The 13,088-nt window shown below is 45.1% G+C and overlaps 1 protein-coding gene across 4 annotated transcripts in view; it reads right to left on the bottom strand.

Moving 5' to 3' along the window:
* Cabin1 (calcineurin binding protein 1) overlaps positions 1-13,088 on the bottom strand; it is a 115,989-nt gene that overhangs the window by 78,239 nt on the left and 24,662 nt on the right. For all 4 annotated transcript variants that reach the window (XM_050138461.1, XM_050138473.1, XM_050138466.1 and 1 more), the window contains exons 17-22: positions 12,010-12,252; positions 10,628-10,784; positions 8,362-8,477; positions 2,588-2,749; positions 1,143-1,349; positions 839-984 (exon numbers count right to left, since the gene is read on the bottom strand). In XM_050138461.1, coding sequence (XP_049994418.1) covers positions 839-984; positions 1,143-1,349; positions 2,588-2,749; positions 8,362-8,477; positions 10,628-10,784; positions 12,010-12,252 — 1,031 coding nt within the window. The remainder of the gene's footprint in view (positions 1-838; positions 985-1,142; positions 1,350-2,587; positions 2,750-8,361; positions 8,478-10,627; positions 10,785-12,009; positions 12,253-13,088) is intronic.

Raw genomic sequence — 13,088 nt, 5'->3', positions numbered from 1 at the left:
AGAGTGTGTCTGCAGGGCTTTACCTCCAGACACAGGCTGGCTACAGGGTAACTATCTGACCACGTCCAAAGTCTACCTCTCCAGGTAGACCCTTTAGTCAAGTGGACTGAGCTTCGTGAGTAAAGCAGAGTCCTTCAGAATGCTTAGTTCTGAAAAATCACTACATTTTAGGAGGAAGCTCAACAGGAAGCTACAGAGGAAGCACAAGCCTTGTGCACAAGGCTCCTACACACCATTGGGACAAACCTCACTGTTGACAGAACATCAGAGCAAGACAAAAACAAACGAACCAAGAACAGAAACAAAAACAAAACCCCCAGGCGCCAGCTTTTCTACTATTCCTCTTTAGTTAGATAATTTATTTTCTATATGTGTTTTGTGGGTATGTATATATGTGCACATGAGTGTGCCTGGGACCCACAGAAGCCAGAAGATGATATTAGGTCCTACAACTGGAATTACAGTGGCCATGTGGGTGCTCTTAACCGCTGAACCATTTCACATCCCTGGTATCCCCTCTGAACCCCCAAAGCACCCCTAATTAAAGAGTCTCTCTACCCAGGACATACCAGTTGTCCTGATTCCTGCTACCAGGAAAGAAGCACCACAAAACAGTATGGGGCTATGTAGTATTTCCTTGCCCCTGCGCACCAGAAACCAAAAGGATTCCAGTGCACCTCCACTAGGACTCAAGAATGCTAAGACATTTTTTTCTTTTCATTCTTTTTCATTATCTTGCTACAGACAAGGAAACTTTAGGCTGGCTCACTGGAGAACTGGCTGAACTAGAGACAGCAGGCCTCCTGGCAGCAACCTGGCTCCACACACTATCACCCACCTGTTGGGGCAGATGCAAATATCGTGCATGTAGAACTTGATGGCTTTAGACTGCTCCTTGTTTTTGAAATGATAATCAGCCAGGAGGTAGTAGAGCTCATTCACCACCGGAGGAGTGGGATCTGCCCCTTCTGGAAGGCAGGGCACCTGGCACGAGAGAGGGCAAGTTTAGGAGAAGAGGTGGAGTCCAGTGCAGGTATAAACTGTCAGTTGGCTTGCTCTGATCTCTAGCAGCTGGTGCTGAGCAGACAAGCAGCAGAGCTTGAGAGGAAGCCCCCCACCACCCCATGTTCCCTGAGACCCACCTCGGTGGAAGTTCCCTCAATGTAGGCAGAGACCTTCTCCATGCTCAGGGCTGGCTTCTCTGTGCGGGGCACAATGGTAGCAATTCTTTTCAGCAGGTTAGCCAAGTCAGCAGAAACAGTGCTGGTTTTGTAGCTATCAAATTCAGGAAGGGTCTTGGGCTTAAAATACTCAAACATAAAAAGGGCATCCTCCCATATAAGATCCACCTGAAAAAGACAGATGCAGACTCAGCACACGCATGGTTAGGAAACAAAGAGAAGTTCCTCTAGAGGAGCTCAGTGCAATGAGGTCACAGCATGTGGTGAACAGAGCACGCTCCCCACTCCACTCCTCTCACCTGCAATGGGCAGGCAAGCCTCCATTCCAGCAGCCTAAGAAGACAAAGTCATTTGTTTTCTGGGTGGGTATAAGTCTCAAGCTTCCTGAGGATATCACTGCACAGAATTATGTTATTAGTGTTAAGGTTATAACTCTCAAACAGAAATATTTAACTTTCTTAATGAATGAGAGTAAATGATAAAACAATTTTATGTTAAGTATTAAGGTTTTAGTACTATTAGCCAAAAAATAATTTTTATAATTCTATTATACTTCATGTGTCTATGTATATTGCCACATATGTGCAGGTGTCCATGTAAGGCAGAAGAGGGAATTAGATCCCTTGGAGAAGGAATTAAAGGTGACAGCCACCTGTTGGAGATGCTGGAAACCAAACTCAGGTCCTCTGCAAGAGCAGCAAGTGTCCTTAACTGTTGAGACAGCTGTCCACTCACCTCCTTACCTGGATCCCACGTAGTCTAGGCTGGCCGTGAACTCACTATGAACTTCTAATGATCTTGCCTGCACCTCCCAAGGGCATGCTCTACCACACCTGGTTTTACATGATGTTAGTAATAAAACCCAGGGCTCCATCTTTGCTACATAAGTGCTCTACCAACCGAACTACATCTCCTGCCTAAGAAATGTCTTTTAGGATTCATACCTGGTTAGGTCTCTAAAAACCAAATATTGAAAATTGAAGATTATGATCTGTGAAATCATGGCCAGGTTGGGGGTGGGGCGTCAATCATAACTGCGAAGCTTAGGCTCCACACCTCTGGGCCAGAGTAGACATGCTATCCTAACGAGTCTATATATTAAGGTATAGAATATCTAAGACTGGACAATGGCTGATGATATAAGCCATGGCATAATGTACCCAATAGTGTTCTGGGGAGAACAAATCAAAAAGAAAAATATGTATGGAATTATGAGTGTAATCCAAACTGCAAATGAACCTGGTAACAACGAGATGTCAATCAATTACATGTTACATCCTATAGAAAAACCCTCTCCTTTGATCAGCCAGCAGACCATCTCAGAGAATTGTGTGTAACAATCTCATGTCCTGTAAGGAGCTCTCCTCTGAGAGCTGCCTCTCCCGGGCCTGAGGCAGCAGGCTCACCTGCTGAGCCGAGTGTTCCTCCAGGTATCTGGCCTTGCTCTTCTTGCTGGGGAAGCTGTACAGGCAGTAGAAGCACTGCTCCAAGGCAGTCTCCAGCTCCTCCTTGTAAGGGTGAGTGTCTTCAGAGGCAGATGCAGCAAGTTCCTTTTGGAGGACTTGCACCTATGGCAGGTGGGAAGAGAGACCTACAGATTCAGCCTCCCAGTCAGAGCAAGACCCCAGGGGGACCACCACTTTATCAACTCTTTTAACCTGAGGAGGTAATGCCTGGGGTCCCTAGATTCCAAAGACTTGCTTCCAAGAAAAGACTTTATCTTTATGGAACTGCTCTGGGTGGATCTGGCAGTAGACTCCATCAAGGCGTGTGAGCTGCCTGACTTCAGCACACCTAGCCAGCATCTACCACCACCATAAGATACGCTACGCCCAGGCAACGTCCCCACCTATTTGCTAAGTATGCATTTACTGAGCAGCTTCTTTTATGTGACACAGTCTGACTTAGATCCTACTTTTTTTAAAAGTTCAGATTCCAATGGAGAAACGGTGCTAAATACTTACAGAAAACAACTCTAAGCGCCACAAGGGCTGAGGAAAATCTCCTCCAATAAAAACATCACCGAGAATCAGAGGAGATACCAATACAGCAAACCAGTTATATCTCAGGATATGAAATGTTACGACTATATTTATACCCAATTGTCGATAAATATACATACTTCAAACCTCCATAAATTTTTGCCAATACTAGATGAAAAGTGAATTTATCTATCTATATTTATTTATTTTGCATCAAGCATTTTACCCACTGAACCACTTCCTAAGCTGAGTGCGCTCGCTCGCTCGCGCTCGCGCGCTCTCTCTCTCTCTCTCTCTCTCTCTCTCTCTCTCTCTCTCTCGTATCTCTGTGTGGCCCTAGAACTAGCTCTGTAGACTAGGCTGACCTCTAAGTCACAGAGATCTGCTTGCCCTCTGCCTTCCAAGTGGTGGATTAAAGGCATGCACTCTTTTTACTTAAAGGGAAGGGAAAAGCATAAACAACGTTAGCAATAAAAAAGGGGAAACTATTAGAAGTACCTAGAAATGTTTAAAAAAAATAAATTTAACACCAAACTGATTTATGCTAGTTTTTGTTTGTTTGGGATTTTGTTTTGTTTTTCAAGACAGGATTTCTCTGTGTAGCCCTGGCTGTTCTAGAATTTGCTCTGTAGAGATTCTCTTGCCTCTGCCTCCCAAGTGCTAGGATAAAAGGTGTGTGCCACCACCACCAGGCCACTTTACAGTAGTGGGACACTATTCCAAAAAGTTTCACTTAAGAAAAAACAATCTATAATCAATCAGAATTAGCAGTAGCTAAACTTTACAAATAGAAAGACCAGATCCAGGGTGGGAGAAAGGGAATGACAAATGGCCGTGTGTCAGTTTGTTTCTGAGTTAAGAATAGGGCACTCAAAGTTAGGGGTGACGCTAAGAGGGGAGGTGACTCTGATCAGACTACACTGTGAAATCCTCAGAGAAGTAATACAAATGTCATAAAAACAGTGTTTACATTTTGAATGCCTGAAATAAATCAGAAGAAAACGATTTTGTAAACCTGAAATTCCAGCTACTCAGAGACTGAGAAGGAGAGGTCAAAACTTCAAGGTCTGCCTGAGTTAAATTCAAGTTGCCAGTCTAGGTAACTCAGGGAAATCCTGTCTCAAATAAAAATAAAACAAGGCTGGGGTATACCTCAGTGGCAAAGACTTGCCTAATATGCACAAGGCCCCATATTCATTTCTAATACCATTACAAAAAAAAAAACTACTTCATAATACTAAAAAGGAGAGAAATTCAACTTTCATCTCCGCAAGTTTTATTGCCTTTGCACTACAGCAGGAGTCTGGGGAGTTGCAGCAGAGACTCTCAATGCCCACAAACGCAGAAAGTGCATGCTCTCCTCTTTAGTGACAGAGTGTACCATCTGTGACCAGGAGTTAAGAGAAGGAAAAGAGAACCACAGAGACTGAAAAGAAGGGAAATAATAAGGAACCCACAGACTAATCATTTACATAGAAAATCCATCAAGTCTCAAAACCATTACAATATACCAGGAACAAGAAACCAAGGACCTATGTGTAAGAGAACTTCCTTTTCAAAATGTTCCTGTATTTCTACAAAACAAAATGAAACAAAATTAAATTTAAATATCAACTTGTAATAGGAATTTCTTTTTTAAAGATATATAGGGTTCAAAGTATAAACCAACAGCAGACCATATGCCTACCAAGCACAAGACCTTTTTGGATCCCCAGAACCACACACAAAAATCTAGGAGTCAAGAAAAATGTGCATAATTAAGAAACAGGAACATGTAAGGTTGAAATAAATAAGAAGACATATTATGTTCATGACTAAATAATTCAATTTGGGAACTTCTCTTCCAAATTATTCAACAAGACCACTGATTCCAATCAAAATTCCAGGGAGGGCACGGTTTCCTTAAATCTTATACACTGATCTTACAATGTTATAGAAGAAGGAGCCAAGAACAGCCAAGAGAATATGATGGAAATAAAGGTAAGTAGAGAAATTCTAGCAGTTATCAGACTATCAAAGAAACTGTGGTGCTGGCACAGGGGTAGAAAGGCTGCGAATGTCAATACAGACAGCCTAAAGATAACCTCCTCGCACTCACAAGATATGAAGGAGAATTAGGTGTAGCAAGAAAATTCTTTAATAAAGAGCTCAAACCAGCTGGCCATTCACGTAAAATGTGAAACTGGTCCTACCTTGTCCTACAAACAAACAAAAATCTACATGGAATGGAGAACACATGTGACAACAAGCCAGGAGAAACCTTTATAAATGAGACGGATTTTGTGTGTGTGTTTCTGCTGTGGGACAATGGTCTGTACCCTGTCACTTGTATTTTAATGAAACACTGATTGGCCAGTAGCCAGGCAGGAAGTATGGGTGGGGTGACCACTGCTCACATCCCTAGAGATGCTTCAAACTGCAGGACAGGAAGGTTTTGTTTGATCTCAGCCAGCTGCTGAATAGCAGAGAGACACAAACACAAGCTACACGGTGCCAGGAGCAGGTGGCACAGGGTAGGGAGAATGGGGAAGGCCTCTTGGAAAAGGTGGAAGAAAGGGAGTGAGTTGTGCAGGATCCAAGGAAAGCAATCTGGTAGGGAATCTGAGGACTCTCAATGGGTCCTGGGTAAGAAACTTAGGAACTGGAAGCAAACACAGCAGCACTTGTCATTTGTCTCTCAATTCACCTGGCTTGTGAGAGTCAGCGTTCGAGAGACACAGAGCAGGGAAACCTGGGAAGAGAACGATACACTGGCCCTTTGGCCTACGCTTCCCTCTCGCATTACTCCCCAACACAAGACAGCCTGCAAAGGTATCTGTTCTTTTCCTCCTCGTACATATGATGTGTGTGTATTACGAATATCCGCATGTATATGGTTTCACCTGTATGCATGAGTATCTTTGTACATGTGTGCAGAAGTCACAGGTTGACATGAGCGTCCTCCTCAATTACTTTCTACATTATTCACTGAGGCAGACAGGCAAGCTCTCAACTGAACCCAGAGCATGATAGTTAACTTTCTCTGGGGAGTCTGTCTCTGCCTTCTAAGCACTGAGATTACAGGCAGGATGCCATGCCCAAGGGCACTTATACAGTGTGCTGGCTAGTTTTATGTCAAGTTGACACAAGCTAGAGTCAGAGTGGAGGGAGCCTCAATTGAGAAAAATGCCTCCATAAGATGCAGCTGTAAGGCATTTTCTTAATTACTGGTTGATGTGAGAGGGCCCAGCACCTTGGGTGGTACCATCCCTGGGATGGTGATCCTGGGTGCTCTAAGAAAGCAGGCTGAGCAGGCCATGTGAAGCAAGCCAGTAAGTAGCACCCCTCCATGGCTTCTGCATCATTTCCTGCCTCTAGGTTTCTGCCCTGCATGAGTTCCTGTTCTGACTTCCTTTAGAAATGGAAATATAAGCCTTTATTTAAATAAACCCTTTCCTCCCCAACTTGCTTTTGGTCATGGTATTTCATCATAGCAACAGTAACTCTAAGACACAGGTCCTGGGGACCTGAACTCAGGAACTCATCCTGTACAGAAATTATTGAGCCATGTTCCCAGGTTCTCTGCATGAGAGCTGCCTGAGGAGACCTCCTAGAAGCAGTGTCTGTGCACTTGGGTAGAGGAATGAGGGTAGTGCCTGATTTCTGCATAGCAATGCAGACTTTGCGAGCTGTCACGTGCATAGAAAAGTTTCATACACTCTTAGTCTCCTTCAGCCCTGTGATAGCCAATCTTGGCTGTCACCCTGACCACATCTAGAGTCAGCTAAAACCCAAGCTGCTAGGCACTCCTGTGAGGGATTGTCTTAAGTGGATTAATTGAGGTGGGAAAACCCACCCTAAATCTAAGCTATATGTTCTGGTGGCAGCCAACATAAAAGGACATGGATGAAAGAAGCTTTGCTTCTTGACACCAATCTTGTTGGCAAGTTCATCTATCCTGAGGTATTATGTAAAATAAATTTATTTTTAAAAAGTCTAGTTTCTTCAGGATTTCAACACAGACTGAAAACCAGCAGTTCTCCAGGAATCTTCCAGGATTCCAGCATCAGACTGGGATTGTTGGGCATCCAACCTCATGGACTGAACACCTACTGGATGCTCAGCCTTTCCATTGTGAGACAGACATCACTGGACTACCCAGACCATACCCGGTGAGTCAGTCTGCTAAATCTCCTCTAGTATCAGTTCCATCAGCTCTGGTCTTCTAGAGAGCCTGACTCACACAAACCTGCATTTGTTTAGTGCCAGGTGCTCTATTAAGCACTTGGATTCAGCAGCGAACCAAGGGAACAAAAATACCTACTCTCTCTGAATTTAACACCAGCAGAGGAAAGTCAAATAATAAACATAATATATAAATTATGGAGTATGCTAATAGGTGGTAAGTCTGTTCTAAGACGGGGCAAACTAGGGAGGCACTGAGGAGGAAGGCTGCAGCTGCAGAGGATATACCCACCAAACACAAGTTACCCAGCAGAAGACAGCAAGCTTTTTAAAGGGCAAAGAACAAAGATTTTAGGCCTTTCAAGCCATACAGACTTACAGTTTCTTGTCCTTATCAATGCATAGTAAAAGCAGTCATAATTGCTACGTAAATAAATGCCCCAATAAAACTTTATTAGCAGGTATACAGGCTGGACTAGATGCCTCTTCCTTGGTACATCCGAAAAACCTGATGCGCTGTAATCAGCCTGGTGTTAACTGGCCTCCTACTCAGTGGAGACTGGGTCCATGCTGCGTATCTCCAATAAGCCCAGAGCTACCGATCAAGCCCAGTTGGCAGGCTCAAGAAGACTGTCACCAGTGCTGTAATAGCTACCGAGTGCTGTACTAGCTACCGATTGAACAATCAGGACTTGTGTACTTTCATCATGATGTATGCTAAAGGCTCTAAGATAATGGGGTCAACTAACTCAAATCTTTGAAACCATGAGCCAAAAGAAACCTTTACTCCTTTAAAGATGATTAGCTCATGGGTTTCGTCACAGTGATAGAAGAAGAAATAAAGTCACAGGAAGCGAGTTCAGATTTTCTTCAAGTTTCTTCAATTACACACGTATTAAACAAAGACCCACAATGGGAACCCCTACAGGAAGACAAACACAGCGCAAGGGAACCCTTGCCCACCAGGGTTCTGTCGTCTTTCCCACTTGCCCCAACCCCGTACTGTCAGCCTATGACCCAGGAGGATCACTTACGTAGAATCGCAGCAGCGCCCCATCTGAATTGCAGCACCAGGACCTCCTGCCCAAGTATTCATGCGCTGTGTTGAGCAGCATGAGGGAAGATGGGAGCATGGGCATCTCCGACATCCCTGGGAAAGGTCGGACCAACAGACAATCAGTGCAAACACTCAGTGGCAAAAGGACTGCATCCATGTCTCATTTTCTCTTTTCTCTCTCTGTCATATGACCAGACGGTTCTCTTTCCTTTTCTAAGTAATTACTTAACTGGCTTTAATAAGCAATCTGTTTATCAAAAATCAACTGAAATCATATAGAAAAATGTAAATGAGGGCTTCCCTCACAAAACAGAACTGCCCTAGCACCCGAGAACCAATACTAGCATCTGCTGCACATCACTCAGAGTACCTCCTATACTTTTCAAAGAGAAGGACAAGTTACAACAGACCACATACTACATGAACAAATTCTGAAAACTCTCACATTTAGGTTTACTTGAATACTGCAGAAGGGAAAAAAAAAACCTATTAACTCGCCATTAAATGTTTGCTCACCATTAAATTTTAAGTTCCTTAAAAACCCTCAGAATTTTTGAAACTCTGGACCATACATAAGCCATGAGCACCTTTTAACTGGCTCTTTGAGGGTGGGAGCAAAGTAAATTAAAAGAGAACATTTTAAAACAGAAAATACCAGATGGCATTGCACACAACTACACATAGTTTAAATGTCTTTTACAAAAATTTACTACTGGTCAATCCCTCAACAACAACAACAAAAAAGTAACACCCCCCCCCCCAATCCCTTCAGGTAATAAAGGCTCATACCATTCCAGACATTGTGGGTTCTTTAGTTTCCTTTTTTTAAGGCCTTATTTTTTTTATTGTGTATGTGTGTCTGTGTCTGCCACGTGTGGAGTACCTATGGAAGCCAGGGTGCTCTGATCTGCAGTTACAGGTGGCTGGGAGTCACCTACATGGGTATTCTTTAGAATTATGAGTTTTCTGCCACGCAAAAACTGCCTCTCATTCCTTAAAGCTACAGTTTTAACTCCCCGCAGGTCCACAGAGGAAGAAGAAGCCGAGGGGGGGTACTGGCCCCCCTCCCCGAGATTTCCCTTCGGCAGGACTTGCCATCTCCAGCTGTCAGCTCCTTCAGTGTCTACAACAGCTGCAGGACTTTTTGAGTCCACACACGTCCACAAGCTCCCATCCAGTGACTACACAAGACAGCCCGACAGCTCTCCAAAGGCCCTGTCACTTCAGAGTCCCTGACAGCCTAGCCAGGGTCTGTCGGCCAGCACCACAGGCTAACTTATCCTAGCCAATCCTGCTGCTTCTCCAATCATTTTACAAGCATGGTCCGTTTTGAGAAACTCGGCTCATATAAGGTCTCTCACTACTCAGCCAGAAAAGTACTTAATCCTGAGCCACACCCTTGGAATTAAGTCTGGTCATAGGAGGATAGAAGTACTCCCTTACCCTAATTTCCTCTAAAAAGGCCAAATGGTTCTGGGGCATGTCTCCATTATTCAGCTCTCCATAAATGGGAAGATATTGGGATTTTGTCCCAGAATTTGGTCACCTCCCATCCCTCAGTTCACAGGATGAGGGGAAGAGACAGCACCATGCCTGCCTGTCCACAGAACATGTCTATTCCTCCCTGGGCATGATGCTTCAGCTGAGGGTGCTAATTCCTCTTGTTTACTTACCTGCTCACAACTTGATTGTTTTTCTTTTCTTTGCTTTTCTGAAACATGATCTCTCTATGTAGCCATGACTGTCCTTGCTAGACTAGACTGGTCTCAAACTCAATCACAGAGATCTGCCTGCCTCTGCTTCCCAAGTGCTGGGATTAAGTGTGCATGCCACTATGGCCAGCATTTTCCAGTAGTAGAGAAAACTCTTTGGTATGCATAATTAACTTTCATTTTTATAAGAAAAATAATAACCATTTATAGATATACATTTTTCACTAGTAAAGTCTTTTGAGAATACAATTTAGTACTATTTGTCAAGAGTTCTACAGACATTCATTACTAGAAATTTACACTTTTAAAAAAAAGTGAGCAGCAACAAAAGGGTCTCCATGATCTGTGGATACCCATAGCATGGCCTCTAAGAAACAAATACGACAGTGCCCCAGAGGCTAAACAAGTGTGACGGCTCACTAAAGAATGTGCCTACTCACAATACCTACATAAGGCCTCAGGGACCTACCACACAGAGCAGATAAGGACAGGCGTCAGCCCCAGCCTCCTCCAAACCTGGTGATGACACACCTTCCTCTGCCGGGTTCTGGAGCTGCTGTTGGTGGCACAGGGAACGGAAGGTGTCTTCTTCCTGCCAGATAATCCTGTGCAGAATGATCCAGGGCAGCACTGAGGAAACATAGGGCTCCTTGGGCTCCTCTTGTACAGCCATGCTGCAGTCAATGACCTGGCAAAGGGCACCAGCAGCATGTCAGCCTCCCCAGAGCCCCTGAAATGAGCCTAGATTGCAGTGCCTTCTGGGAGAGGCAAGGTATAACATCTGCCTACCCCTACAGCTTTAACATGGGAACACTGACCTAGCAGTACCCAGCTTATCATCAGACAGTCCCACAATGCCCAATGACATGCTCTTTCCTCGCACCACATGCAACTACTGACTGTGCAAGGGGAGCTAACAGTCCAGGGGAAAACAGGCCTGAGAAACTACTGAGTCCGGTGGGCATACACAGAGGCTACCATGAAAGCAGGAGCAGCGGCAGGGGTCTCAGGTAGAGAGTGATCAGAGACAAGCCCTTGAGGCGTCCAGGTAAATTACTGCAGTATGTCCAACACTGAGGGTAGAGGACACACTCACAGGCAAGGATCCCAGAGGGTGGTCCAGAATAGCTTCAGCCAACAAAGTAAAAGAGGAGCAGCAGGCTGGGGATCAGTGCACTTTGATACACTACCCAGTCAATATGGAAAGGGTTCAGGGAATGAGAAGACAGTCATATTTCAGAGTTTAAAAGGTACCTCTGTGGCAGAACAGTAGCTGGGCTAAAAAGGTAGAAGGTACAGAAAGAACTACTATAGGGGTTCCACGGTTCATGAAAGAAATGGCAGGTGCCTGGTCTTGGCTGAACAAAATGGAGGGAAAAAATAGACACTAGAATAGTAATGGGTAGCAGGACTTACTCATGGCCAGAGCATGAGTTCAGAAGACAGCAGAGGGCTCTCAAATGAAGGTTCTCTGCCTCAAAACCCACCTTGGGTGACACGAGCGACTATGACCAATCTATGCCTTAAAGTGCTACCCCTCAACTGGAAGTTCTAGAGTATTGTGGGGGAGGGAACCCCCACAGGGGGCCAGGCCTGGACTGTAGTCCTCACTCTGCCTCTTGGCACACTAAATGCAGACCTCCTTGCTAAGTCTATTTCTGCCCCTCGGGAAGAGGAAGTCTGAGAACCTTTGTTATCCCAGGCGCTACATCAATGCTAGACCTTGACACAAAGCAGTCTCAGAAGGTCTGCAGCTGTGGACAGCGAACTCAAACTCTGAAGTTCTAGCCAAAGAAGTCAACGTGTCCCTTTGGAGTACATAAGTCACAGTGACTATCAGTGAACCTCAGAAGGCTGTACTGGAGAGATACACCAGCTGAAGACAGTACAGTGTGAAGAGGAGCCAGGGTTACCTGGATGAGGTTGTTGGTGAGCCGGACAAGGCCGGTGGTTGAGGAAGATTCCTTTAGGATGCTGCCACTGCTGTCTGATGACAGTGCCTGCTCGATGCCTAGCAGCAACTGGGTCACCGTGGCCACCCACTCTTCCTTGGCTGCAGATTCAGTTGAGTTCACCATCTGCTGGACAGCCTCATTCAGAGCCACGTCAGAACATTCAAAACACTGTTTGTGGTCCTTCAACCGGAGCAATGAGTCCTGAGCACAAGAAGAAGCAAAACGAAAAGTATGTGTCAGTTCTACACACAGGGACCACAGGCCTAAGGCTGGGAGAAAACACAGGACCAAGAGCAGTTGTCCTTCAGTGGTTTTCATTCGGCCTTGAGGCATCTGCACTGACCTGGGTGCAATGGCAATATGGCAGGTCACCAGGCCCGGAGCTTTTAGAAAAATGCTTTACTTTTGTGCCTAATCTTCCCATTTCTAAAGCTGGGCCTCTGTGAACAGAACCAGAGTTGGCAAGCAGCAAAACTGAAGCTAAGTGACTAATTCCTTTGTTACCTCTTGTGTTGATCTGAATGAGAATGCCCCCCCCCAGAGGTGCAGATGTTTAAATACTTCATCCCTAGTTAGTGNGGTGGTACCGCCCGCCCCCCCCCCCCCCCCCCGTGAGCTCATATTTGACTGATCGGTCTCTAGTTGGTAGAACTGTTTGGGAAGGATTAGGAGGTGTGGCCTTGTTGGAGGAGGTGTGTCCACTGGGGTGGGATTTGGGGCTTTAATAGCCCACACCAGGCCCAGTCTCACTCTCTCTGCACCCAACCTGCAGATCAGAATACATGCTCTTTATCTACTGCTCCAGGGGCTGCCTGCTGCCACACTTTCTGCCATGGCAGTCACGGACTTGCCCTCTGAAAATGTAAGCAAGTACCCAATTAAATATTCTTTTATAAGTGGCCTTGGTCATGTGTCCCTTCATAACAACAGAAAAGTAACTAAGATACTTCTCCTCCAATGTATTCATTATGTCCCTCTACCACCAGGTCTCAAGGAATGAGGGGGCTGTCTCAGCAGGGTAAGGCAATGTGCGAGGG

This window comes from Alexandromys fortis, unplaced genomic scaffold (genome assembly GCF_014885135.2).
Source record: "Alexandromys fortis isolate MF-2015 unplaced genomic scaffold, M_Fortis_MF-2015_v1.1 scaffold_9, whole genome shotgun sequence".
NCBI classification, from domain to species: domain Eukaryota; kingdom Metazoa; phylum Chordata; class Mammalia; order Rodentia; family Cricetidae; genus Alexandromys; species Alexandromys fortis.
This window is presented reverse-complemented; position numbering and strand designations above follow the sequence as displayed.